The sequence below is a fragment of the Passer montanus genome, unplaced genomic scaffold (genome assembly GCF_014805655.1).
Source record: "Passer montanus isolate IOZ18808 unplaced genomic scaffold, ASM1480565v1 scaffold52, whole genome shotgun sequence".
In the NCBI taxonomy this organism is placed as follows: Eukaryota; Metazoa; Chordata; class Aves; order Passeriformes; family Passeridae; genus Passer; species Passer montanus.
This window is the reverse complement of record NW_024370152.1, coordinates 1,164,895-1,191,576: the sequence shown is the minus strand read 5'-3', so window position 1 is coordinate 1,191,576 and position 26,682 is coordinate 1,164,895. Positions and strand designations below refer to the sequence as shown.

The window sequence follows — 26,682 nt, the reverse complement described above, 5'->3', positions numbered from 1 at the left end:
GATATCACAAACAGATCCTGCCCCTTTACCCCCACATCCCCTTCTCTTTCTGCTGAGGATTTTCAATTCCTCCAAGAAGGTAGGAGTGATAGAGGAATTGAGAGGAACCGTCACATTGCTTTGAGAGGCTGTACACTTATACTGATGGCAAATTGTAGTCCTGTGTGTTCAGTAGGTGTGCCATCATCCCCCCACCAGAGATGCCACCATTCTGTTCAGACCAGCTTATGTGGAGAGTGTTTTTGTCAACAGAATTTCCTGTACTCCAGCTGTGCAAAGTGTGATGCATGAATTACTGTAACTCATTAGGGAGGGCTGATTGTCAAGCACATTGATGCTCTCTTGATTTCTGCCTCTTTGTTGTATCTTGATTTTCTTGCTTCTGGTGCAGAAGGACTTAAGCTGCTGCTGCTGTCCTCAAAGGAGTGGAGACCACCCTGGTCCCTCACAGCCCCCAGGTGGAGGCCCACTCTCTGTGTGGGGGACTTCAGGTGGTTCTGGTGTGACCCCCCCTCAGGTACTATGTACAGTGACAGGATGCAGGTCTAGGTCTAAGTGAGGAAAGATGTTGCTTGTGGGGAAGTGCGAGCTGTGAGGGAACAGCTGTAGTCCTCCATGACAAAGAAAAGCAGCTGATGCATTGCTACACAAACCACCAATATGGCCATGGGGTCCAAGGCAGGCTGCTGGATGCTCTGTCACCAGGCAGTTGTGGTCAGGATGGGATGTAGGGGTCTTGAGCAGTGACCTGGGGCACTTTATTCTTTGAGATGAAACATGCACAACCTCATTGTAAAAGGTCTTTTGTGCTTTCTCATTTGGGCAGGCAAGGCCTTCAGCTGCTACCATCCTGAAATTTCTTCATATGTCCAGTATCAACTCTCACACCTCCAACCAGAAAAATGTACTCTTAGCAAAGGTCATAGAGCTACCAAAGCTGCCTCACTGGGGCAGTTTTTTGTCATGTCAGCAGTAAGATTGGAGATATGGAGGAAGAGAGGGTGAGTTGCCTCTTCCTGTGTTTTGTGTGCAGTGATCCTCCGTAACTGTAGGTCATCATTGAAATTTATGCCGTGCTTTTGGAGCAGATTTATGTATCTCTTTGCAGCTTACTGTATGTTCACAGGAAGGAATGTCCCCCAAGGCTTGGCCTGGCTGCTGCAATGCAGGCCCAGTCTGTTTGGAGGCAAGACTGAATCTATTTCACCTGAAGCACATTGCAAGGGAGAAGTGAAGAGATCTGTATGGACCTGAGGGTAGCAGAGGAATTGACAGCAGGAGTACAGGCTGCAGGGGTACAGCAGAGAGAGGAAGATCGTCTTTTTTCTCATGTCACACGCAGCAGGCTGGTGTTTTCTCCCCAGAAGCCAGTTACTGAAGCCAGTTACTGGCTCAGTTGCCTTCAACTGATTTGTGTTTGGATGAAAATCAAGCAGTAAAGATTGCAAAGCCTCTTTGATGTGCTTAGTCTACATTGAGGCAGTGCTACCTGACCAGCTCAGGAGGCTGTTACGTTTGCTGACTTCTGTCTGGACAGGGACTGTCTGGTCCTTGTTTTGAAGGCTGGAAAAGGACACACTGCTTTAATGGTAAATAATCAAGCAGGTGGTATCCAATAGCTTAAAAATAGGCCATTCTCATGGAAGTGCTTTTGGCTGGACTGATTATACATATGACATTTTCCTGGCATGACCTAGCTGTCATGGCTGTAGAAGTCCCATATTTCCAGGATGAATTTGGCTTGTCTCTCAATGAATGTTGTCTGGCCATTAGCATCCACTAAGAGTTCTCTGAAGCCAAACAAATGGAAAATTGTGACTTTGGAGTATGATAAATCCCAGCCTGCCTGAAAACCTTTGTTCAAATGTAAAATGGTTTCAGTTTGGTGGGTTCAATTTACCTTAAAATATAACAGAGGTCCTTTGCAAGATAGCCGCTGCTCAGTTAGATGTAACTTGCCCGATTGTCCACAGAGTTATTATTTTAGTTGAGTGCAATTTGTACCAATAAAGAAAATTCTTTGCCTTTTTACAAACATGAGATGTGGGTGAATTTTGCTGTTCACCCTCCCAGAATTAATGCTGTGTTATGTGCTTTCATATTGGGTTACATATTGTGTTACAAATCACACACAGTGATTTGGATCCAAAGAGGTAAGTCTAGCTGTAGTGGGGACAGCATGATTTCAAGTCTGTTGGAATTTGCACCTTTTCGTAGAAGACAGATGGTTGTGGTAGGGGAGGGAAGTTGCACCTGTTTGTTTCCACATCTGCTCTGTGATCCTAAAATTTGGTTCACATAGTCTCAGTACATTGAGTATGCTTACTCATGTGTGAGTTTCATAGTGTTGGCAAATATATTCAGTTCTAGAATGCCTTTGATGGTGTTTGAGGCAAATATCCAGGAGAGTTAATTACACAGAGAGTAACCAGAGCTTACAAAATAACATTCTCATGAGTAATTTTTTAAAAAATTCAAGGCAGTATATCTGAGCTTACTTCCTTTAAAAATCATAAACCAGTAGGTAATCAGAAAGCTTGGTACAATTGTCCAGTTTTGGTGTGAAAACCAGTGGTAGCATGAGTGTAAGCATGAGGAGATGTGCTCAGAAGAGATAGTCGTGTTTTACTTGCCAGGTGCTGGCAGAGGACTGGTCCCTGCACAGGGGAGTATGCAGCTCCATGACTCACCAAAGGTGCCACAGGCATTCCATGTTGACCCTGGGGAGATTCCACCCTAAGTCTTTCCTTGGCTTCCTGCCTTTCTGGAGCTTGGTGGCCACTGTCTGCAGTGGCTAGAGGTACAGAGATTCTGCATCTGTTTGGCTTCAGAGATACCTGTTGGTCCAAAGTGCTCTCTTGCTCCTTTTAAGTGGCTGCCACCCTCATGGGCTGTGCAGTGCCCAAGGCAGGGGGCAGTTGGATCAGCAGCCAGTGTGGGTAAGGCCCTGTGGCCACCACCTTGGGAGAGCCCTGCTGTGCTGGAGGTGGGGAGGCAGCCACATCTGGAGGGTGATCTTCTTTGATCTTCTCTTTTTATGGGGGTCGGAGCTGTAGCAGCCAGATAGTTTTCACTGAGGCAAAGGGGATGGGAATGTTTGCATTCCTGGGGGTCAGCTGAGGAGGAAGGCATGCTGTCAGCACCCTGCCTGTGGAGGCAATCAACTGGGAGAGACTGAGACTGAGCAGCTGCAGGGAGAGCAGCTTCCCGTGTCCCCCAACAGCCACCAATGTTCCCTGGACTACTCTAGAGAGCCATTCCTGCCTGAAATAGATATGGTGTCTGAGAGGAGACACTATGCAGGAAACAAAAGCCTGTGACTGTTCTTGCAGATGAGGAAGGAAGGGCAAACAAGGAGAAGCCATGCTTAATTTAGGTAGGTGGCTGAGGAGATATGAAGATAGGAGCCTGTCAGGCCCTGGGGCTCTGTGGTGGTCAGGCAAACTGTCACCTAAGGGAGTAAGATTGCCCATGCTTCAGCCTGCCCCTTTGTAGCATTTGTATTAATCAAGTCACAGGCAAAACCTCATTGAGTTAAATGTGGTGAGTCCATTCCCTCTGAGAAGCCAGGATCCAAGGTGTGGGTACCTGTGGAGCTGTAGGAGGCAAGGGTTGGTGATGTCTAGACTGGCAGGCTCAGAGCAGGGAGCAGCTTCAGAGAGCCTTCAGCCAGTGGCTGTGTGTCTGTGACCTTCTCATGGGATGAAAAGAGAACTTACCAGGAACTCTGTCTTTTCCTCCCTTTTCCCCCTCCCTCAGGTGGTCTTTGCTTTGAATCAGACTCTCTTGCAGCAGGAGAGCCTCCGAGCAGGCAGTTTCCAGATCCCCTATACAACAGAAGACCTTATCAAGCATTACAACTGTGGGGACCTCAGCTCCATCATCTTCAACCATGACACTTCTCAAGTGAGTCTTGCCACTGCAGCCCTTCTACTACACACCTCTCCCTGTAGTGCTAGCCCCTGTAACACGTGTGCTCATCTCTCCTCGGGCAGGCCCTTTCTGGGTGAGGGCCAGGGGCATGTTGCTGGCTGCCTGGCACATCTGCTTTCCTGAGCCTTTTGTTCCAGGAGTTCGCACCACCTCAACCCCTCTCTTGCACCCAAGCAGCGAAGGTGCACCTGGCTTTCCCTTTTGGATGAGTGCCGTGTTCACTTTAGCATCAAAGATCTATGAGTTAATAATTTACTTTCTTAAGGATCCTGTGGAATTATGCTAGTTTAGGTATGAGCAAACCTAACGACAGCAGAAAGCAACAGCAGGCGCTCTTGTGTGAATAGGAGCAGAGAAATGCACTTGTGACTTGGATACTTGTGTAAGGTTGGGCAAGTTACAAGCTTTTTAGTGTCCCCTATCAGTATGATTGTGTGCTGTGTACAAGGCCCAAAGAAGAGAAATTGAATGAAGCAAAGAAAAGATAGATTTAGACTGAATGTGAAGGAAAAGAGACCTTCTGAGGCCTCACAGACTTGGGTTTATGGAGATGGTTTCCTAAGCTGCACAATGGAATGTAAAACTGATCTTTAAACCATGAGAAAATGCCCAGCAGGGACCAATTTGGCATATTTGGGCTGTTAGATTAACTAACCTCAGGCTGAGACATCAGGCCTCTCTGTTCTTGTTTGTGAGGTATTGCCTGGCAATTTGTGCACATCAGTGAAAACACAGGCTTTATCCTTGGAGTGCTGAATAGGTGTTGATACCTGAGCTCTCTGTGCGGAATAACCATTTTGCTATGACATTCAGTGCAGAGCTGCAGAGTCATACTAACTCCTGCTTCTGTGGTGCTGAGCTTTGTGTGTGTGCTGCTGCCTTCCATCCTGCACACCCACCTGCCTGCAGGTGCAGGCATCCTGGTCATCAATACTGCCTAGCTTTTACACTGTGCATTCCATGCACAGGTTTCAAAGCATTTCTCAGAGGAGACCAGCATTTTAAGAGGATGCAGATGCTGCATCACTATCCTGTGGAGATGTTACAGACTGCAGACATTGCCCCTAGGTTCTTGGAGACAGCAGCTCTATGAAACCAGCATGTTGTCAAGGGAAAAAACTGTACTTAATGTGAGGGGCTCCACCTCAGGGTACTCTTCTTGGCAGCAGAGCTGAATACTGATCGTTTGCCACACTGTCAGTTTATCTTTTAAGCAGAACTTCTCAGTAAGTTGTATCTGACTCCATGCTTGCCTAGTAGATGACTACCTCGGGGCTAACTCCTTTTTGGAAAGATTCTGTAATAGTCTCTGGGGGAATCCAAAGTCTCTGCATCTGCTACAGACTTGCAAGGGAAAGCACCTGGCTTATCAGTGGGTCTGCTCTCCAGAAATCACCGCTTGCAGGCCCTTTAGTTAACTGTCCCCATAACTGAATGCCTAAAGCTACTTGTCAAGAAGCCAGGACTGCTGCAACAATAGCAGACCCAGGTTTTCTCTCCACTGGCGAGAGGTCAGGGTAGTGTGCAGCCACAGCTGTCCTTGGGGGCCCCAGGGGAGGAAGCCAGCATTTTATAAGATACTGTCAGGACAGGGCAACTGGAGGTGGCAACACGTTCTTTCTTGAGAAAATCTGGCCCTCTTAAAGTTTGAGATTTTTTTTTAACTACTTCAAATTGCACAGTTATTCTTTGGCTGCCTGAGGGCTCTGATACAAGGTGAATTCTCTTAGAAGAGCATAATTATCATTATAGTTATGGTATACCTGTGGCAATTTGAGAAAGAGGTATGTAGCTAAAGACAGTTAGGGGCAAATACTTTCTTCAAATGATCAGTCAGGATTTAGGGTCTTCAACGTGGCAAAATGATAACATTTGTTGACTTTGAATTAAAAAAAAAAATCCATCTGGCTAGCTTATGAAATGATGCATTGAGAGAAATGAGGCACCATGCATCATTAGAAGTTTTCTAAGTATTTTTTAGCTTGCTTTGGGTTTTGTCCTACTGGCTATGCCCTGAGGGATGAGGCAGTTGCTGCACTCTGTGTGGAGCAAAAATGCCCGTGCATAATGGTTGCCTGTGAAATAAATTCCCCTTTCGTGAAGATTTTTTTTTTCTACCTTAGGTCCCAAATTTCATTAATGCTACACTTCCAGCCCATGAACGCATTACTGCCCAAGAAATAGACAGCTACTTCCGGCAGGAGCTCATCTACAAACGCAATGAGAGAATGGGCAGGAGGGTGAAGGACCTGCTAGAAGAGCACCCAGACAAGAGTTTCTTCTTTGCATTTGGAGCTGGTATGTGACTGTGGTGCCATTCAACCTGAACTCATCTTTTCCATGTCATTTAGAAGGATTTTGCAAATTCTTGCCTCGGTTTAAAGAGGCAAGAATTATTTTTACTGTGGTGGACACAGAACTCAGCTTTCCCCTGATAGTTGTACCCTAGTAGGAAAACCTTTTCAGTGTCGGAGACTGTTTTTCTTCAGTGTGCAAAAAGCTCACAGTGCATGTGCTTACTGCAATATCTGTTAATTGCAGACATATTTGCTGTATGCAGAGGCAAAGATACTGAGTCAACTACAGTGCATCCACAGGAGGAGCAGGTTATTGACACACACATGTGTTTATTGTCTGGACAACCAATGCAAGATGATAGGAGCAATAGGGAGCTGAGATGAAAGGCAGCACATCTGAGGCTGCACCAGTGCTTGAATTAACCTTTCAAGGACATGTTCAAAAGAAGAATATGCCAAATTGTATGAATCTAAGGGACTCAATAAATGCAAAGGAATAAGCAAGACACAATTTCACCTTTCTCTTCTTCCTGCACCTTCCTTGACTCTTTCACTGCACTTCCACAAGGAAGTTGTGTCTCCTCCTATATTGGAGCAGCACAATAGGCCCAGTTGGGGAAAATATACTCCATTTTCTGCCTCCTTGCAGTCAGCAGGACTCTACAGGCACATCCAGAAGCATATCCAACTCAATAAGGTTAGCACCTACACTTCTGACTAGTGGAGGGTATGAACACGATTGTTTTGCCATGACCCCCATCCTTTATTCTGGCTCCACAGAAAGGAAGAAGTTAGGATCAGTGTTAAAAAAGATAGGTGCTAATTCCCAGAGAAGTATCACATCCCCTCCACCATGAGCCATATGGCCTTTGGGAAAGGGGGAAAACTGAGACTGGTGTCAGCATCTATGTGTGGTTTTCTAGTCTCAATGCATATTGCTTTTGTGAGGATGAAAGCTCTAGACAAGGCAAGGAAAATATTACTTAAACACTAAAAGCATTTGTATTCAGAGTTTGTGAGAATTTCTGTACTTGCAACAGGGAGTTGTGGTTACAAATTTAGCATAACAAGGGCCATATGCATGAGAGCCAGAACGTCAGGAAAGGTGGCTGCCCTTGTTTGTTCAGATGTGTGTGAGGATTGTAATCTGCAGTCTTCCTACAGTATCACTGCTCTGTGCAACTTGCTGTCACAAAAAACAGTGAAGCAGGCCCTGGTTGTCTTTCTGTAGGCTAAGACCAGGACGTTGCTGCACTCCACTGCTGAAGTTCTAACTGCATTTGAACCTGTTTCTGACAAAAGCATGCACCAGCCCCAAGTCCAAGTTGCATCTGTTGCAGGTGGCTACGCTTCTGTCAGGAGGCCAGTTGTAGATATTTGGGCTTTGGTTGCTGCCTCACAGCTTGAGTGATGAGCAGCCCATGTAGGCAGACATATGTGTTGCTCTGACATGTCCCAAGAGCAAGAGCCTTTCAGAGGAGAGAGCTTCTTCCCATCCTTGCACACTCTGAATCCCAGCACCTACAAATCACACGTCTTTAGACGGTTTTGCGTCATTTGTTTCCCCTCCCATCAATTTCTATATGTTCCTGCCATTCTGCCCCAGAGTGTCTTCACTGTCAGGGGTGTGCACAGCACTGCCCCAGAACCCAGAAGCACTGCAGGACCAGTACAGATCCCTGTCCTTCTTAATTTCTCAGCTTTCTTGTTCTCAGCTTTCATGACAGTACTAAAATCCTTTCCCAGGCTTACTTGAATCTTGCTTTTCTTTTTTCTTTTCCTTTTATTTTTCCATTTCCCCCTTTTCTGTGTCCTGATTGCCAACATTTCTATACTGCAGCGCTCCCAGGAACCTTGTGCCTAAATGAACATCCTTGATCTTTGGCTTATGTGCACATGGCTTGATGTCCAAGCACACGGTGGGCTCTTCTCATGCTTTTCCATCATACTTTTGAACCCAGACAGCTTCTTTTTCTTCTCTGGGGGCTTTGGACCCATTTTGAAATTGTCTCTGATTACTCTCTGGCTTTGATACCAGTCTGTACTCTGTTCTCATCTGCTCTTCCAAATAGTTCTGTTCAGAGGATAGTGGCAGCCTCCCACGTTTAGCAGCACAATTCTTGATTACACCCTTGTTTGACTGCATGTGGTTTCTTGGTGGGTTTTTGCTCATTTGTTTGTTTGTTTTGTTTGTTTCATTTGTTTCTTATTAAACATCTAAATGAGAAATAGCATCACAGGATATATTGCAGAAAACAGATCAATTTTTACAGATTTCTGAGGTTTCCTGAGTGCATATTGCAATTATGAATGCAGTCTTTCATTGTTTTCTAGGAAGCTAATTCAGCCATTTGCTTATGCAGATTGCTGTATGTGATAGATAATTATGTAGAAGAGTTATTTTTATGCCAGCAAGCAGTGAAGATGAACAAATATCTCATGATCAGTTTTAAGCATTCCTTGTAGTTGTACTGCTGCTAATTACTGTGAAAAGGTTCCAGAAAAGTGCTCATACAAGGCAGGTTAGAATGAGTAGTAGGAAAAGAGAAGCAAAAAAAAAAAGGTTATAGGAATGGAAATAAATCATGGTGTCTTGGTGGTTTGCCCCCTTCTGACACCAGTGAAGAAAGTATCGCCTAGCAGTAGCTTATAAACTGCAGGACAAGGTTGTATTAAAATGGTGGTAGGATATTTAAGGGTCGCCTAGTTAGAAGGGGAGAGAAGAGTTTCAGTTGTTTTCTTTACAGATTTTTTTCACCCTGTATTTATTTTTAAAACAGATAGGTTTTTTGTAAGGAAAGTCCAGTCTTTCAATTAACAAAACACCATTGAAAAAACAACTTTTATCATCAATTATATGCAAGCAAGATCATGGTTTGTGGGTGACTGTGGTATTACATATACCTTCTCTTGTTATTTAAACTACTCTTGGTATTTTTATTTAAATGGCGGAAAATCAGAAAATACTGATTTATTTTATATTATAACTGGGTTGATGGGATTTATATATGTGTAATATATTGTGGTAAAGAAGTCTCCTCCCTTTTCAGGTCTTCATATAGCTGCATTGCTATAGATGTTAACTTCTTACATCAAATTATGTGTTTTTATTTGGGCCATAATCATTAGATTCAGTACATTTTATGCCTTTCTTAAAATCAATCAGGCAAACTCTCCCTATGTTTGGTCAAAAATGCTTCACAGTCAGAGCTAATTTCTGGAACTATTTTTCTTTGAAAGTAATTTGCACCAAAGTGGAGAACTGAAAACCGGCAGATTTTTCTGAAAATATTCAAAACACTTTCCTTCTGGCCAGAGCACAACAAGGAAAGTTCCAAGCCAAAGTCTCTTTGGGGGAATTAGAGGAAAGCATGGGGAGAGAGCGCTGGCAATGTGAGCAGCATTCCACTATGTTCAGTAAAGATTTATCTTAATTGTGGACAGGCCTTTATGTATGTAGGCACCAGGGTTACGAGCCAGGCCTACTCCCTTTTGCCAGTGGTGGAAAGTGTGAAGCAAAGCCAGCTATAATCTTTCACCAGCAGTCTTCCTTCTGTATGCATTTCTAATTTCCCTGCATTCTGGAGTGTGACGTTCAGGATCTGGGTGCTAAGCCAGTGTAAGTGATGGCACATGTGATTCCGTAGCCAGCCAGCCAGGTAATGCCATAGGTTTCTGGTTTGTCTAGGAAGGGAACACTGATGTAGTGAGAACTGCATTGTCCTGCTGTACAAGTTTTACAAGGGTGCTGCATGCTGGCTAAACCTTCCCAGAGTTGAGGGATAGTTGATAGTGGCAAGGAGCTCTGGAAATTGTCTGATTCATCCCTCTGCTCAGAGCAGGATCATATAGAGCAAGCAGTTTTCCTAACACTGGAGTATGGGCAAGGATGAAGACTCCAGAATCTCTCTGAATAATCTCTTCTAGTGTTTAATCACTAAAGATGCTTTTTCTTATGTTTAAGTCAGACTTCCTGAATATCAGATTTTGTCCATTGCCTCTTGTCCTTCCATGGCACAATACTACTGGGAAAAATTCTGCAATAAATAAATACCTATGAAGTATTTATGCATAGTTATGGCCCCCAAGCCTTCTCTTGTCTAGACAGAATAGTCTCAGCCTCTCCTAGAATTACACGTTCTAATTGTTTCATCATCTTTGTGGCTCTTTGTGGCACTCTCTCCAGTATGTCCTCATCTCTTTTGGACTGGGAGACTCAGAGCTAGACACTGGATGGACCCAGGTATGTGTTACCAGGGCTGAGGAGCAGGAAAGGATCAGCCCCCTCAATCTTCTGGCAGCACTTCTCCTCACACAGCCCATGGGGCCATTGGCCTTGCCATTGGCAAGGACATCTTGCTGGTTTAAGGCCTATTTGATGACCACCAAGACACCAAATCTTTTTCTGCCAAACTAGTCTTCAGCCAGTTGGTGCTTAGCCTGTTGTGGTGCCTGAAGCTATTCCTGCCCAGGTGCAGAACTGGATTTACTGAACTTTATGAACCGAGTTTCCCCTCATCATAAATCCATACTGACCACTCCCAACCATTTGCTTATCCCTGACACATTTGGAAATAATTTGCAGCTGATTTGCCCCACCACCTCTCCCAGGAACAGAGGTGTGGTTAAGCAGTTTTTAATTCCCCAGATCCTTCTTCCTGCACTTCTTGAAGACAAGACTTTCTTTCAGTCCTCAGGGACCTTCTCCACTTGCCATGATCTTTTGAAGGTAATTGAGAGTGGCCTCTAGTGACATTAAGCAAACTAACACACTTTCTCCGGATGTATCCTATAGGGACTTGAAGATGGCTTGTGTATTTGAATGTTCCTTAACCTGATCCTTCTCCATCCATAGTGAACCTTCTTTGTCCTAGACTCTCCCCCTAGTCGTAGGAACCTGAGATTCCTGAAGGTTGGTTTGACCACTAAATAAAGTAACAAAGACATTTGGTACTTGGCCTTTCCCACATTCTTTGTCATCAGGTCTTCTGCCCCCTTCAGTGCTTAGATTATATTTATCTAGTCTACAGTTTACTGCTGACGTGCCAGTAGAGGCATTCCATGTTCCCATTCATGTTTCAAACCAGATTCAATTCTAGATGGGTGTTTCTTCAGCATGGTCATTTTATTCCATTTTATTCCTTTAGCTCACGTATGGTTTCTCTTGGAGAAGCTGAAGAATAAGAGAGAGGGGGGAAAAAAGTGTTGGGGTTTTTATTATGTAGGAGGAAGCATACTTAGCAGCTTGAGATCTTGACTTTATTTTGACAGACAAGACCTCTGCTGAAGTCAGGTTTCTAGGAGCCAAGTTTAAATTCCCTCTAGTCTCCCCTGCCTCTTTGAATAGTTGAGAAACTCCAAAGTGTCAGTTCATGAATAAGAAGTACAGAGGGATCTAAGACTCCTTATTTCCCTGTGGAAGAAATTACTGACTTCAGTGAGAGAGGCTGGCTGATTTGACAACCTCGGAAGCTAGTCCTCTTAATCTCGAGAACACTGGAAAATTCCTTTTTCTCTTGGAGCTATTTTTCCTTGCTCCTGAAAAAAACCATCATTCTGAGGCTTTAAAGTATATCGGATGTTGGTAAGCCACCATTAATACAAAGAAAAAGAGGATATTGGTGAGAACTTCTTCAGCAACCATTTCTTCTAATTTCTAAAGGAAATAACAAATGTGTTTATTTGGCATTAGTCAGACTGTATGGAGTCAAACCTCCAGGGACTGACTGTTTTTTTTCCCAGACAGAATGTGTTACCACCAATGGTTATCCCAGTCTGCTGTAATCCACCAAATGGCTTCCTTCAGCTTCTGCAGGTTTTGAGGCAATCCTTGTGATGTGAGAGGTCAGTTTTGTGTCAGCCTTAGGTGCCACATAGGCATGTCTAAACCCTTTTCCATCAATCCTTATGTCATAAAAATAAATTTTAAAAACCACAAAAAAACCCCAAACAAACAAAAAAAACCCCAAACAAACAAATAAACCCTCCCCACAACAAAACCCAAAAAACCCAAAAATAAAAAATCACCAAACAAACAACAAAAAGTACCCCACAAAAACCACCATGAAAAACCCCACAACCATAAAAAAAAACCAACAAAACAAAACAAAAATTCCAGGGGCAAGTGTGCTGAATCTGAGTGATGTGTTAGGTGGTGCAACTTCCATGTAGAGCTGTTCAGTCTTACTTCTTGACATTTTCGGTTCCATCTGGAATCTTTAGATGCGAAATTATGCAAGAAGACCAAGATTTATTTTCTCTGGGTAAGAAAAGATGGCAGAAAAGATCTGTCAGCAGTGGGTGTAAAAAGCAGTCAAGAGTGCTAAGCCCAGGATGTATCTGTCCATCTTGTATGGGTGTTTATACCCATAAAACAAAAATCAAAGAAAAGCCATGGGAATACAAAAGTTGCTCAGGGAAATGAGATATCACTTTGAAATTTGGTGGGAATTCAGAATCCACCATGGAAAATTCGAAGCTGTCATCAGTACATTTGGAATTGGAGATATGGTCTGCACAGGGAATGTAGATTCACCTGTGCCTTATGTAAAAGATTTGAAATGTTTAGTGAGTAAGGTCATGAAATGTCTGTGAGTGGGTGAATATTTGTGGAACCTGGAAGAGGCAAAAAAAAGCTTTTGGGAGGGGCAGGAAGACAACCTAGTGATAAAATAGATTTAAAAAACAGATTAAATGAGTCCTGTGGGGCCACCTCACTTCTCCCTGGGCTCAAAGGGCTTGCTGATTGCCTGCATGCTTCTGTCTCTGGAATGCAGCAGCATTTTAACTTCCTTGGGTGGGAGGAAAGGCTGAGTGCCTGAAGGTGTGCCTGTACCTCTGTAATCTGAGAATGCCAGATACAACCCAGCAGCTTTGAGACTGTTTTCCTTAGTAGGCTCTTTGAGTCTTCAGAATGCTAATGACAGGGTTTATTAGAACAACAACCCCTGAAGGGGAAAGATAATGTTGTGTGGAGGCAGGAGCCACATCCAGCGCCCCAGGGTTCATATGAAGGGCACTACTCCTGACATCTCTGACACTGAAATGAGGAAAGCTTTGCATTTCTCCATTAGAGGCAGTAACCTCTGTTCTAATATATTAGTGCAGCTGTCAAAGTCAGCCAGACCAAAATACTGTGCTGTTTCTGCTCAGACACTGGCAGTCTTCTTATCAGTGCTGGGTTTGCCCATTACTGCCTTTACTGGGCAGCTAAAGTGGGAAAACTTTCATCATGTAATGTGTGTTTTGAGCTACAGGAATTTTGAGTCCTTAATAACTTCTTTTCAGGAAAGGAAGGAGTGGTGTGTAATGGCAGCAGGTCCAGTGGCAGAGGTATCCGTGAGTCGTGTAGCTCAGATATTACACTGGTAATTCCTTCCCTTACTGGTAGCATAGTGCTGGTTGCTAGCATAGCACCTCCGTAAGGTCTTCTTGTCTCATAACCTAAGGAAAACTCTCAGTAAATGGATACCCAGTAGATAAGGCTGCCTGCATATAAACTATTTCTCTTATCTAATTTTTTTACAAAACAAACAATATGGACATGTAAACTTTTATTCTGTGTTAATTTAGCCATAAAGTCAATCTTGTAATCAGTGAAAAAGCCTTTTATAACTTCAATTTTGGGATTGTCAGGATGTTTGACTTTGCCCAAAGGTAAAAATGATTAAAAATACTCACATCTTACGTTTAAGAGCCCTAATTTTCAACACAAACAGGTAATGAATATCTTCTTATCGTTCACAAGAAAAATACCTTCATTTTGACTCATGCAAATTGTAACTCCACATGCTTCTTTTCCATGGTATTAGACCATTTTTTCTGTGTTGTACAACGCTACTTGTGCAACATCTACTATGAGAAGTTACATAGGTGATTTGATTAGGGAAAGTACTTTCTTGAGCATAGAGAACACCACTGTTCCTCAATTGTACCCTTGTACCCACCAGATTTTCCTGTTTGGTTCAAGAGTAGTGAAGTATGGTCCACTAAGGCTTTGTACTAATAAAAGATTTCCGGAAAACCATGTTTTTGTGGACAAACAATTACCATGGTCTCAGTAGGATAAAAAATTGGTTCAAAGTTTATGGAGTAGTATTTCATTAATATTTCATCTTGCAGGTAATCAAAGGAAGGATTTTGTTTGGAGTTTGAAAAATACAGGAGGGCATGGGAGGGCTGTTTGTATGGGATTTGACCTGCAAACCTCCAGAAGTGTTTTAATGTGACATCCTTACACTCCTACACCTAATGTGAATTAAGGGATTCTTTAAGTTGACTTACAGCATCATTGGTCATCCCTTTACTACCTCATCCCTTTCAATCTTTGTCATTTCCTTCTCCCTGCACTATTAAATTTGTGAGACTACCATGCTCTTTGTCCTTGGGTTCTGTTCTGGTACCTGGACTTTTCTGGACTTGGAAATACTGTGAGAAACAAGAATTTACTGGATATAGTATTACATGTTTTGCATTTGATACACTTTAATGGCAGATTTGCAATTCCAGCCACTTATGAACTGATCTCTGCTTTCCATATGTTGCTTGGATTATCTAATGTAACTGTGCAAAATTTCTTCCTCCTGGTTCTTGGAGAAGTGAAGTGTGAGCTGTGTATAGTACTCATGCTTGAAAACAGTGTCTTCCTCTTGAAAAGTGTGTGCAGAAAGCATATGTATGAAGGAAAGTTATTTGTAATTGAATTGATCATATCACGTTTTCCTTCTTTTGCTTTGGATCATAATAAATATTTTCCTCCATAATTGTACTAGCTGAGTTAAAATTACTCCAAGTTCTGCATCCCGGTGTCTACTTAAAAAATATAACTGTGTTTATGTTAAAGGCAAAGTTATGAAGAATGAATGCAGATGATAATTGCCATAGGCATTTCCAGGAAGTTTCTAAATAACTGTAAGATCCATAACTCTGAAACTTTCTCTAAAGTATTTGTTTCAGTGACACGTAGAGTCTTTGGCACCAAAAGTCCATTCGAGTGCTTGTAGTCCAAATAAACATTCAGCTTTATGATGTCCCTAGTGGCTGGACTAATTTGTGCTGTTTTGTGATTGCAGTGCTATAATTCTGTGCTTTAGCTGTTCCCACAACATCTTGGAAGTCAGCAGTTAAGATCAGGTTTCCTGACAGTTTGGTGTCTTTACATGTATGTCCAGTGATTCATTGTCTTGGGATGTTTGTAAATGGTGAGGTCTTGACATGCTTTTGGGGTGGATGGGAAGTGCCATCTTTCTACTAAAGAAAACACAGAATTATGTATACGTGGGGGATTCCTTTTACATGACTGTAAGAGGTCAAAGAACTTTATTTATCTGCTTGGTATAGTAAATTTTATTGAAATTTGGAGAGGAGTATAGTTTTCATGAGTCTTACTGACTTGGTTTCAGTGAAAAATTAAAATTTATTAACAGAAACTAAACCTTTGTCTTGCAATATTTCCTAGTTCCTTTTGCTGGATGCAGAAATATTTCTGACTCACAATGGCTCGAATTTGGGTTCAACAATCTCTGCTGAAACCCACAGTCATCTAGATAAAACTTACCTAAACTGACACAGTTATAGAAGCTGCTCCACAAGGGCTTACAGTAAAAGCTGCAAGCAGGAGACACAGGTTTCAGGGCAGTAATAGGAGCCCATGTTCTGCAGGATTGGGTATGGCTGCTGAGGAAGGTCAGAAGCACACAATGCCTGGTCAAGTCTGCAAGTGCACATTGGTCAAGCTGCGTTGTTCTTTGAGCATATTGCCTGTTGTGGTCCCTGCATGCCATCTCCTTTCAGTGCAGATTAAAGGCCTGGGTCTTATTTAATCTCCAGTAGAGTGCATGGCTGAGCTGGTCCACACAACAGCTTCTTAGTTTCTCTTTGAGCTTGAACACAGAAGAATAAAGATTCATGACTCCCCACCCCCTGCCCGAGTAAGTTGACCTCTTGGAGGCATCTCTTCACCTAGTGGTGTGTGGATAATGCAGGGCTATGTACAGAAAGAGAAGAGCAGGCTTTCTGATAGGACAGAGCCCAGGTCCTTTCTTTTGGGGAGCATTCAAGTGTGTTAGGCTAAAATAGAAAACAGGTGAAAGAGGCCTGCACCATGCCACTTATCATCTAAGTTTCCCTTGCAGCAATAGATGCTTCATCTTAAACCTTGGGGAGTGACTTCTTTCTTATGTTTCTTACTGGGTTTTTTTTTGTGTGTGTGTTTTGTTTTTTTTTTTTACCAATCTGATCTCTCATACACCACTGACTGCTTTTTATGGTGGTCCCCAGTAATGACTCAAAAGTTCTGACTCTAGAGAGGCTCCTGATGGGGTCCTGTACCTCAAACTCTCACCCTTCTGCCACTTTTTAAATTTTGCAGCTCAATCAGTTGAATCTGTAGATCCTCTGGGCCACAGATAAGCTCTGTCTCAGGAAGAGCAAATGGCCCACCTTTTGGATAGTGAATATTGCATCACACAACCCTTTATGTTCCTAGTCTGAGTGGCTCCTGATTGCTCATGTGTTGTGAACAATCTAACATCCCGTGGCTGTTTGTATTTGTATGAATCTCTTTTACACATATTTATTCAATTGGTCTGTTCTCTTTTCACAATATTAGCCCATCACTTTCCTCTCACATGCAGACATTGTTGCCTTGGCAACAATGAGCAAAGGCACTCCGTGAAAGTATGTACAGATAACTGTGATAAAAAATATATTCTTATCACTGCATTAAATTAAATTAAAAATAAAGAGCCCAGCTATAGAAAATCACTCAAGCAGGTTGACTGATTGAAATGGGATTCATTCATGTGCTACAGTGATTTCCTACATTCCACTCTAAATCACTGCTCTGAGCAAGGATGACTGAAGATTGATGGAGCAGTAGTATGTTTAATGATGTGGCATGAGCAACTATTCAGTAGCTCACTCACACATGAAATCCATGTAACTGTCAGCTCTTAAACTGGCTCGAGGAAAATTATTTTAAGACAATACATTGCCTTACAGATTGCTTATCTTTATGTCTTATCCCTTTCCTCCTGAAAGATTTGGTTTAGGAAATATGATTTCAGAGACTTGGCACTGCTTTTCACTTCTCAAGATGAGATTTGGCTCATGCATCGTTGCCTGCATGAGATGAATGCCTCATCTGAACTTGGAATATACACTTGGAATATACCCCTATCCTTGTTAGTTGAGAGGCATTTCTATTTCCCTACAAGTCCAAGTTGTCCTACCTCCCTGCCATTTGAAAGGAGTGGATCACCCTTTGGAAGCACCCCTTCCTCTGCTTAGTGGGGACAGGGAAGGAGGAATTAATCCCTCTCTCCTTCCCTCTGCACATACCTCTCCTCTGTGTTGAAGGTCGAATCTGATATACCTAGTGTTTGTTTTACATTAGCTAATTTTACTCAATTACAAAATTTCATTACAGTCATTCCTGTTCCCTGGTCTTTTTTGCTGACATGATGGAATTCTTGCTTAGGTGGACCTGGGGCTGAGCCATTGGGAACCAACAGATACCATCAGTATTAGGTTAGGTCACCATAATGGTACATAAGCTTTGCTCCTTCTGAGGACTAAATTTAATCTGAGGAGGTGAGGCAAAATCCAATTACTCTGTGAGAAAATATGGTACCCAGTGGGTGTGCATTGCAGTGTTCAGTTAAAAGGTTTCATTTGAGCTAGACTGGTTTATGCTCTTAGGCTCTGGGGGAAAATCCATCTTGTGCTCAAATGGTACCATCCAATTCATGCCTTAAGCTGGCACATCATAAGCAGTTTGCTGTTGTGGTGTGAGAAATTGGAATTTTGGCACTCCAATTCATTCAACCCCTTTTGGAATGAAAAGTCATGAATCCCTTATGTTTAGTCTCCTGATATTCTCAGCACTATTAGAATTCCGTTTATAACTTCTTGCTTTCCCTGGCTACTGGGATGGTTCTGTTGGTTCTATTGCCATGTATTTATGGACAGTATTATCAGAAAACAGTTCTTCTGGAGTTACTTTGCTGTAACTTTGGTATCAGTTTTAGCACTGTGTACATCTACAGAAGCAAGGAATCACTCCAATGAGTAATTTGCTGAAGGCCAATTTTAATTTATGGAGGCTGTTAAATGAAGAAATATTTTATGAAAGCTGGATCTGTGAGGGAGTGTGCAAGGCCTTTGTTCTCTCTTTGTTCTCTCTTTCTTCTGCTTCTCAGCAGCCTGGTCTGATGACAATTTAGAGTGATGGTGGAAGATATTTTGTGAGCAGAGCATAGAGTCAGGAAAGCTCCTGCAGTCTTTGAGTAGTCATTTATTCGCTATGATGCCAAAATGCAATCTTACCAGCCACAACAGCCATCTGAGAATGAAGCAGAGATGTAAATCACAGAATTAGGGCAGAACTATCTAAGTCCTTCTAAAAGTAAGTCCTTTCATCAGCATGGCTGAGGTCAAGCTTCTGGCCCCAGTGGCATATAATGAAGAAGGTGATCGGTTTTATGATCTAAGTCATTGGCTTTCAGAGTGGAGAGTGTTAAAATGTAGCCAGATTCTGATCTTTGCATCACCCCCAGTGGTAGACTCACTGCTGCTCTTGAACACGGGTGTCCAAACTTCATCTCATTCCCTCAAGTAATCCACAATGCCCTGATAATCACAGAGTCAGTTAGGTTGAAAAAGACATCTAAGATGATAAAGTCCAACCTTTGAACAATCACCACCATGCCATATACCATGGCTCTAAGTGACACATTCAGTCTTTCTTTAAACAATTCCAGGGATGGTGACTCCATCTCCTCCCTGGGCAGACCATTATGCAACAACCTGTGGGACCAGAGTAATTGCAATCACATCTGCGTTTTAGAAAGGCAGACTGTAGTAATTGGAGTGACCTTGGCAAAGTTCAGCAATCACTCATTAGAGATCCCATGTTTCTGGTGCATGTTGATGGAGAGTGATAAAGCCCTGCCTGCCTTGAGTGTGGCACTCCTCCTGTGATGAGGAAGGACTTTGTTGTTTTTCTCCCTCTCTCCATGTGGTTGGTGAGTTCTGATGTCATTTTTCTTTTAACTGCAGGTCACTTCATGGGCAACAACACAGTGATTGATGTTTTAAGGAGAGAAGGGTACGAGGTAGAACACACTCCAGCTGGACAAGCCATCAACAAGTAATGCATGCTTTTACGTAGCTGTACAGCCATTGGCGGGAGTGGGTTTGTAAACAATTATGAAATAGGAATGGTAGCTGGAATTACAACTAAGGCAGCTAGGCTTTTTCTCTCCTTCCCAGCAGTTAGCTTTTCTCTTCCATGAGCTAGTTTAGAAAGGGGATTTTATTTGGTTTTGTTTTGGGGTTTTTTTTTGTTTCATTTGTTTTTTGACTTTTATTGTTGGGGTTGGGGCTCTTTGGTTTGTTGTTGTTGGTTTTGTGGCGGTTTTTTTGTGGGTTTGGGGTTTTTTGGTTTTGGTTTTTCTTTGTTGTTATTTGTTTGTTAGGGTTTTTTTGTATTGTTTTTTTGTTTTGTTGTTGTTGTTAATAAAATTTCCACCCTTGTACGTTTTTAACTGTTAAATGAACAGCCACAGAGTATGCATGCATGCTTCATCAGATCTGGATGCTGTCTCGTATCACACAGGCTCCCAGGTTTCTCTTTCCTCTCTTTTATATATTTGATTGCCGTGCCTTTTAATAATCCCCTTCTTTTATATTGCAATTTTTAAATCTTTCTGTTTACTGTCTCCCAGCCTGGAATCTCATTGCCCGGAGTCTTTGCAAGCTGTCTCTATGACTGATTGCTCTCATGTCCCCTATTTGCTTCTGCATTTTTAAGCTAGGGTACTTGTTGTTCTGGTTCACCCTGCAGCTGTCCTTTGGGATATACCCTTCCTTCTTCTTTTTATCTTTCACTGGATGCTTTTATCCACTGCCATGGTTTCAGTAACTAGAGAATGCCAGATAATCTTCTCCTCCACTCTCTACCAAGAATTACTTGTGCTTTGACTCACCTCTTCCTGGAATTATTGCCACCAGCTTAGGGTCTGTAATCTTTGCTTTCCCCTTCTCCAAACTCTTACTAAAGATGTAACTGTCAGATATACTCACTCTTCGCTCCTAAAAAACCACAAAGGAGAAAATTGGAAATTGATCTCAATTATGGTACTGTTTCCCTTTTATGTTCTGTGCTGGGCATAGTGTCCCTTTTTGGGAGGGACATCCTTGTCCCTCCTACCCAACATTTCTGATAAGGGACTCTCAGGCAGGAGTACTGCCTTTTGATAGGATTTGTGCAGAGGCACAGTTGAGTCTTGGCCTGTGCCAAGGGCTCTACAGGTGTGGTGCAAATTAGTAACAGCTGTTTTTCTCATACTCTGATTGCTTCATCTCTCTTTATACCACCTTAGCTGTTGTCTGAAAACATGGTACTGAAATTCTGGCAGGTCATGTTTCTGTAATGATTCTTGATATAGACATACATCATTAACTCTACATGAAAAAAATTTATTCAAGACTTAGCCCATGATTATATGAATGCCAGCTCCTAACCCTGTTTCTGCCAGTCACATAGTCTGACAACGAGAAGCACCTGTGCTTAAGCACATGACTTAATGATTCTGTGACACTGGAGTTGTGCTAGAAAATCCAGTGTATCAGCGTTTACAAGCATGATAAAAACTAACAAAAAAAAAAAACCTCCAAACCCAAAACAGCCTGCACTGATATTTTCATGCTGTCTTTTCATTCTTAGCTTAGGTATTCCTAAAAACAGCCACAGCAGCTTCTTAAAGCTTAAAGAAAGATAATTTATATAGCTTATATACTTGAGAATAAACAAGATCTGATACTGCACTGTAAAGATGTAACTGTAGGGGCAGACAACTGAATAAAGAAGGGATAGATTTTCACCTAGCAGGAAGGTAGGTATCAAGGTTACTTGGAGTAGCTGGACACCCAGTTCCATAACCACATCATGGGAGTTCATTGTGCAGCCTCTTGTGCCTTCGAAAGCCCTCAGTTTGGCATCAGTTGCATCTTAAACCTCTTATTAGGACTATTAGACAGAACATCTTCCCTGGAGTCTTGATATTAAACCTGAGTAACAAGATGGCACTTTACTGTTAGCATTTCTGGATGACTTGAAAACAGATTTAAAAATATTAAATGCATTTTAAGAAAAATGTGGGTTCAAAGGAAAAGAGCAATTAAGGTGAGGGAACGGACCTGTGATAAGACAGCGTCAGAGTTCTAGGGCTTGGAAGGAAGATTTCACTTGATTTTTATCCTGGGCTTGTTCTAGGAGCAAATAGAGAGCAGCCTGTGACAGTAAACCCAGCGCTGATCATGTAAATGTAGAGCTGTATCCAGCTATTGTGCCATGTAGTGCTGCAAGCAGTCCAGTCAGTACTTGTGGATTATTTCATTGTTCATGTTTGAGACAGGCTAAAAAGCCAAGTGGTTGAACTGAGACAGAGAGTTTAAATGACTGCTCTGGTGTCAGACACAGTAGGGATATTAATTGAAAGGTTCTAAAATACAAGAAGGAGGAAGTCTGCAGCCATCTCCTTTCCCTCCAACATGACATTTCCCTGTAGCAGCACAGTCTGCTGCTTCCTGTGCTCTGGCTAAACAAAAAGTTCCTTGTGAGATATGTTGTAGATTTCTGTGTGCAGGAACCAATAAGGATGCAGGATAGTCATGCTCTTTTTCCTGTAGCAGGCAGGGCTACAGGAGTACCTGAGGGGTACTTTCCATCTGCTGAGCAAATAGGGTGGATGCCTGTAGTTGGAGACAGAAAGGTTCCTCCTCCCTGGTGTCTCCCAGGCAGGGAAGGCAAAAGAGGTGCTCCAAGCAGACAGTATTGCAAAGGATAGTTTATAAATAGTACCACAAGTTCAGTCAAGCTCCTTCTGACTCACTTTGGTCTTTAACTGTTGTTCCTGATTTTAGAATGTAGTTACATATTGTAAAATATTCAACATAATCGCAGCCATAATTAAGGTGCTTGCTGACTGTCCCTTAGCTGCTGTGATGGGAAATTGGCCTGGGGGGAAGAAGGATGAGCTTTCGAATCTGTGTGCCTTTTCCAGTGGTCTCTAAAATAATTGCCTGCAGGAGGCGTTGCAAAGGAGGTGTGGTATATGGATGTGTCGGAGGCTGCATCTAACAGAATAAATGTCTGGCCATGCAGGATGCAGGTCATCTTCTGCCTGTAGCAGTGCTGAGCTCCACCATGGTGTGGCCATGGGTTCAGAAGGGAAGGCTGTAGGCAGCATAGTACTCTAATCTACAGGGGCAGGAGGCTGCCCACTCTGTGACTTAGTTAAGGAACAAAAACAATGAAGAGAAATGGTGGAAAAGGGAATCATGGGCAGAAGACCTTGAAACAGATTAAATCAGATTGCTGGAGAGAGCTAATAAGAGATCATCACTCTGCAAGGTGGAGTTAAAGAGTGGATGATGTGAAGCAGCTGAGGAGGAGAGCTAAAGGGTGATGACAGTTCAGGGGCAATAAAGTGTGACAATGTGTGACACCACAATGATTTTGAATGAGATTGGTTAGCAGGGTCCATTCTGCAGCAGACTCTCCCATATAAACATCAACATGTGATCACTCTGATTTTCCTTGCAGCAAATAAGACAAATTACCTTTGTTTTCCATCTACTCTCTGTGTTCTAGTCCACAACTTAATTTCCCCTTCTCCAGGAACTACACTCTATTTGCTATCAAATAAGTGTGCATACAGTGATGGGCTAGCTTGAAATCTGCACCCATGCTGAAATATGCCTCCTTCCAGACCACCTCCTTTTAACGTCATTGGAAGCTGAAAAAAGAACACGGCTCTGGGGAAGTTTCATTGATTAAAGGCAGGTTTCTGCTCGGTGGTCTGTGGTTTTGTTACTTTCCTGAATTTCAGCCCAAGCCAGTCTGCACTTTCATTACAGAAGACTGTTGCATTTCTTCTCTTTATGAAGTAGCCATAAAGATCAGTTAGATATTCCTGCTAGGTTCTGTGTATACACAGAGTGGTTTGAGTTTGTGGTTTTGTCCAAGATGCTCATAAACAAGTAACTAGGGAAAACAGTTCTAAACAATGAGAAATGTGGGCCAGCAAAGCCATGAGTGAATAGGACACTGCAGACTGCCTGCCTTAGAGTATAGATGAGGTGTTGCTTGCTCTAAAAATAAAGAAACAGCTTCAATAGTCAGGGTGAAGCTGATTGTTGTTTTTTTCAATTTATCATCTTTGTAGGAAGCTGAGTAGTCATAGCCCTGAGAGCTTTTTCTGGAAGCTCAACTTGAGGTTTCCAATTTGTCTTTTACATGCACATAGTCTCAGTGACGTATCTCTCTGGAGCTCCTTTGAAATTCCTAATAATGCTACCAGCCTAATACAGGATCTGGGCAGCTGGAAGGCTAAGGTCTGACTCCCACTCCCTTGTTACTTGCTATATAAATGTCTGCAAAGCTCAGCTCTGTTTATGAGAGAGATGCAATTTCTCAGTTTCTTCCCCTTCATATAGACCTCCATATCTGTCCATAAAACCCACTAAGACCACCATTTCATGCTCCTTGGTGTGCTTTACCTGAGTGGCAAAACAGCATTATACCCTTTTGCATTCAACCCTAGAAGCCAATGCCAAAATGGTGGTGAGCTCTGGTCTCTTATGAGTCAGCACGTCCTCTGACGTGATGTTTTGTAAAGGCTGTGAATCCACTGCTTTGTACTATCTGCCTTCATCAAGAAGAAAATGAGAAGCGGATGAACTTGGTGGTGCCAAAACTAATCTGCTTTCAATTGGTGCAGACTGGATGGCCCAAAGGATTCCTTAATCGTAGAATCATAGACTGTTAAGGGATTGGAAAGGACTTCAAGGATCATCTGTTCCTATTCCCCCTGCCATGGGCAGGGGCATCTCCCACTAGACAGCTTGCTCAAGGTCTTATGCAACCTGGGTTTGAAAAGTGCCAGGGTTGAGGCACCACAACCTCCCTGGGCAACATCCTCCAGTATTTCACCACCCTCATAGTAAAGAATTTCTTCCCAATGCCTAGCCTAAATGCATCCCTTCTTCAGTTTGTGTCTGTTACTCCTGTCACTACAATTCCTGACAAAGAGTCCCTCTCCAGCTTCCCAGTTGGATCCTTCAGATACTGGGAAGTTGCAAAGAGGTGCAATGAGGTCTTTACACAGCCTGCTTTTCTGACAGACCCACCTTTCTCAGTCTGTCTTGACAGGGGAGGTGCTCCAGCCCTCTTATCAGTGTTGTGGCCTCCTCTGGACTTGCTCCAACAGTTCCATGTCCTATTTATGCTGAGGACCTGAGCTGGATGCAGGGTTCTGAGTGGGCTCTCACCAGAGCAGAGCAGAGGGGCAGAATCCCCTCACTGGCCCTGCTGCCCACGCTGCTCTGGATTCAGCCCAGGATCCCATTGCCTTTCTGGGCTGGGAGTGCCCATGGCTGGGTCATGTTAAGGTTTTCATCAACCATCACCCCCAAGTCCTTCTCCTCAGGGCTGCTGTCAATCAGGTCTCCACTCAACCTGTAGCTGTGTCTGGGATTGCCACAACCCAGGTACAGGACCCTGCACTTTGCCATGTTGAGCTCCACCTCTCCAGCCTGTCCAGGCCTCTCTGGATGGTATCACTTCCCTCCAGCATGTTAGCTGCTCCACAGAGCTTGGTGTTGGTGCCAGACTTGCTGAGGGTGCCCTTGATCCCACTGTACATGCCACTGACAAAGATCTTGAACAGCCATAGTGTCAGTACTGACCCCAGAGGGCACCCTCAGCAAGTCTGGCACCAACACTGCTTTTCATGTGGACAAGGAGCTGTTGACCACGATTGTTTGCGTGTGGCCTTCCACCCAGTTCTTTATCCACCAGGCAATCCATCCATCAAATCTATGTATATCTAGTTTGGGGACAAGGATATCATGTGGGACTGTGTCAAACATTTTGCCTAAGTCCAGGCAGATGATGGCAGCTGCTCTGCCACATCCATCAATGCTGCAGCGCTATCACAGAAGGTAATTGAATTTAAGAGTCATTGTTTGCCCTTGGTGAAGTCATGTTTGTTTTAATTTTCAGGACAATCTGCTCCATGATCTTGCCTCACACAAAAGATTAGACTTTTACTTTCTTCTTTTTAAAAATGAGGGTTATATTTCCCTTTCTCCAGATGTTGGGAATTTTAAATGAGTGCCACAAGTTTTCAAAAATTATTAATAGTGGTTTAGCAATTTATCTGCCAGATTTCTTAGAACCCACAGATGAATCTCATCAGGCCCCATGCCCTTGTGCATATTCAGGCTCTTTAGATGGTCTCAAACCTGATTCTCTCCTACATTGTGCTTAGGGTCTTCATGCTCCCATTTGCTGTTCCTGACTTGGCAGCTTGGCTGGAACACTTGCCATTGAACATTGAGATATAGAGGTCATTGAGAACCTCAGCCTTCTCTGGGTCCAGCATGCAACCAGGTTACTGTTAATGGTATGCTAAGCCTTTCCCTTCAAAGGTGGTAATTTTCAAGATGTGTTTCTGGAGCCTTGGTCATAGTCTGTGGGCTAGCTTGTTTCTTACCTTCTCCACCAGTGAGAGGTGCTGATCCAGACCTGGTTTCATTAGCTGGTGTGCTTTAATTGTTTTGTTTGCCCCTTCCTTTTGTCCCCCAAGTTAGTTTGCTCCGGGCAGGTATGTTGAAAGGAATAATCTGGTCTGTGTTCTGCAGCACATCAGACTAGAAGAGTGTGGTTTGACTCTGACTTAGAAGTTGTTCTGGTTTTGTCTCTTTCTAGATATGCAAGCTTATTACCAAGCTCCACCCTTGTCCATACTGCATTCTTCCTCTGACACAGACTGCCTCTTTTCCAAAGATCTCTTTTTGCTAAAGAGCACTATTTTGATGATAAAATCAATATTGACTTAAGGAAGAGGGAGCAGGAATACACGGCAGAGGAATGAGCATCCAGGGAGCAACATCTATTTTATATGTATGTGCCTTGATACAGGATTTTGCCTCAAAGCCCTTTTAAATGTTAACTATGTTCTCTCTTTCTTCCAGCCGAAAATCTCCCAAAACCTTGTTAGCCTTTTCATCATCACACAGTCCCTATGTCATGTCCCATGAGCTCCCAGTGCACCCCGAGAAAGAGGAGGAAGAGGAGGAGGAAGAGTTCCTGCCTCACCTGCTATTCCCTGACAGCACTGATGTGCTCATGAAAGTAGACAGGAAGTACAAAAAGAAGAAGAAAAAGCAGCAGAAGAAGCAAAAACTGCGACAATTTAATGACCTCTGGGTTCGCCTAGAAGAAAGGTAGCTAATGGCTGGGTAGGGGGAGGATGGCTTGTCAAACTGGACTTAGATGGTTTAATACAGACCCTCAGTCTTCTGCACAGGTAGATATATCCCGTGGACAGGATCTCACTTTCTCCACTGCTGTGATTCTTTCTGAAGCATTTGCACAAAGTTT

At 43.0% G+C, this 26,682-nt stretch overlaps 1 protein-coding gene across 2 annotated transcripts in view; it reads left to right on the top strand.

Annotated features, from left to right (window-relative positions):
• The window catches only part of TRABD2A (TraB domain containing 2A), an 81,124-nt gene that overhangs the window by 50,374 nt on the left and 4,068 nt on the right, over positions 1–26,682 (top strand). The window contains exons 3-6 of one of the 2 annotated variants that reach the window (XM_039724186.1): positions 3,760–3,906; positions 6,057–6,231; positions 19,290–19,380; positions 26,274–26,525. In XM_039724186.1, coding sequence (XP_039580120.1) covers positions 3,760–3,906; positions 6,057–6,231; positions 19,290–19,380; positions 26,274–26,525 — 665 coding nt within the window. The remainder of the gene's footprint in view (positions 1–3,759; positions 3,907–6,056; positions 6,232–19,289; positions 19,381–26,273; positions 26,526–26,682) is intronic. The other variant, XM_039724187.1, reaches the window with a different exon arrangement.